The 1,482-nt window shown below is 36.3% G+C and overlaps 2 protein-coding genes across 2 annotated transcripts in view; both read right to left on the bottom strand.

Moving 5' to 3' along the window:
• LOC118746974 overlaps positions 1–894 on the bottom strand; it is a 2,728-nt gene extending 1,834 nt beyond the window's left edge. The window contains exon 1 of the mRNA XM_036480968.1: positions 7–894. Within this exon, the coding sequence (XP_036336861.1) occupies positions 7–725 (719 nt within the window). The 5' untranslated portion in view covers positions 726–894. The remainder of the gene's footprint in view (positions 1–6) is intronic.
• Positions 1–1,126, bottom strand: part of LOC118746938 — a 5,631-nt gene extending 4,505 nt beyond the window's left edge. The window contains exon 1 of the mRNA XM_036480930.1: positions 908–1,126. The gene's annotated coding sequence lies outside the window, so the exon portion shown is untranslated. The remainder of the gene's footprint in view (positions 1–907) is intronic.
• Between the last annotated feature and the right edge of the window lie 356 nt (positions 1,127–1,482).

Raw genomic sequence — 1,482 nt, 5'->3', positions numbered from 1 at the left:
GGTAACAGACTGTTATTTGTTATTTCAATTGTACCTTCATCTATGAACTCGTAATCATCTGATGCCACATCTACCTCTTCTTTTAAACTAATTTCGCCTGAGTCGAAATCGAAATTAAGCTTAATAATAGTATCGGCAGGCATCGATTCACTGCTATTAGAAGATACACCGATAGTCTCACAATTTAAAATTTTAGCTTTTTTTGAGTTGCTTGGGTCTTCAGTGTCTAGTTGCGTTTCATTGCCCCTCTTTAAGTTTTTCGATTGCGTAGCTGCATTCGCCACAATTATCTTATTCTGCCTTATGTACTTACCCGGTTTTAAGTTGTCATGAAGGGAAAAAGGGAGAGTGTATCCCGGCGGTGGAATTAAATGCTTCATTGTAGGGGTCGGCATTTTAATCAACTCAGGCCCACCGTTTTCTTGTTCATTAGCGTAATCTAAAACCATTTCTTCGTTAATGGGCATTAATGTGGGCTCCACATTTTTGGGAAGTATCCCATTCCTCCTGTAATTTTTAAAACACTCAGGTCGAAAATGTCTGGCGCAAATTACTTTATTATTTTGGAAGCCCGGAGGCATTTCGAGCATATGGATTACATTTGCTAAGCGCAACCATCGAATGTAGCGTTCCCGGTCATTTACGGGGAAGTGGAAAAAATGCATGCCGGGATGTTGAGATGTTGCAACAGTGCAATCACGAAACGAACAGCGACAACCTCCCATAATTTTGAATCTGTTTTGGAACAAGGAACTCCTTTATTTTCTACTAGACAGTTCTTTTTATTATTTTTATTTTTTTGGTTTTGGATAGGTTGGCAGGAACTTAGTATGTGTGTGTTGATATCGGCAAGTTGTAATTGAATGTTGATTAAAATTTTTATTAATTTATTAATATTTTTTTTTACTTTTGGCCTGTGCTAGTTGATGTGAAACGCTAAAACTTATAAGCATATCGATTAAAAAGTGACTTTATATCGATTAAACTTTAGACATTCTATATTCATTTCGTAAGACGGATTTTACACCGTTCAAGTATTGAGCCAATTCTGCTTACTTATAAAACAGATTAATTGGGAAGAAATGAGAAGACTACACATGCGTCTGTAGCGCCAAGTCGTTTAAAAAGGTCTGCCAGACAGAAAATACATTTGATTGACAAGACGTAAAGAACATGGCAACGATAGGGGTCTTCCCTTAAACTCGTAAAAGCTTCGTAAAGCTCGTAATTTTACAAGCCTCGAAAAGAACTGTCACAATTTGTATCTATTGTTACGATTATCCTCGAAACCTTGAGGGATTTCCCAAATATACTCGGGCTCGTATCGCTGGATTGTTAAATAAAGGCTAACGATGACCGAATTGTAGTACAATTAACTTTATTGTACAACAAACAATTTACAATACTTGCTAATACAGCAAAAACACTTTACAAAACTTGTTAAAGCAATAACAACGCTTTACTACTTGTTAACACAATTAA

The sequence above is a fragment of the Rhagoletis pomonella genome, unplaced genomic scaffold (genome assembly GCF_013731165.1).
Source record: "Rhagoletis pomonella isolate Grant_MI unplaced genomic scaffold, Rhpom_1.0 Rhpom_scaffold_00011, whole genome shotgun sequence".
NCBI lineage: Eukaryota > Metazoa > Arthropoda > Insecta > Diptera > Tephritidae > Rhagoletis > Rhagoletis pomonella.
The sequence above is the reverse complement of the archived record's forward strand: the minus strand, read 5'-3'. Positions and strand labels throughout refer to the sequence as shown.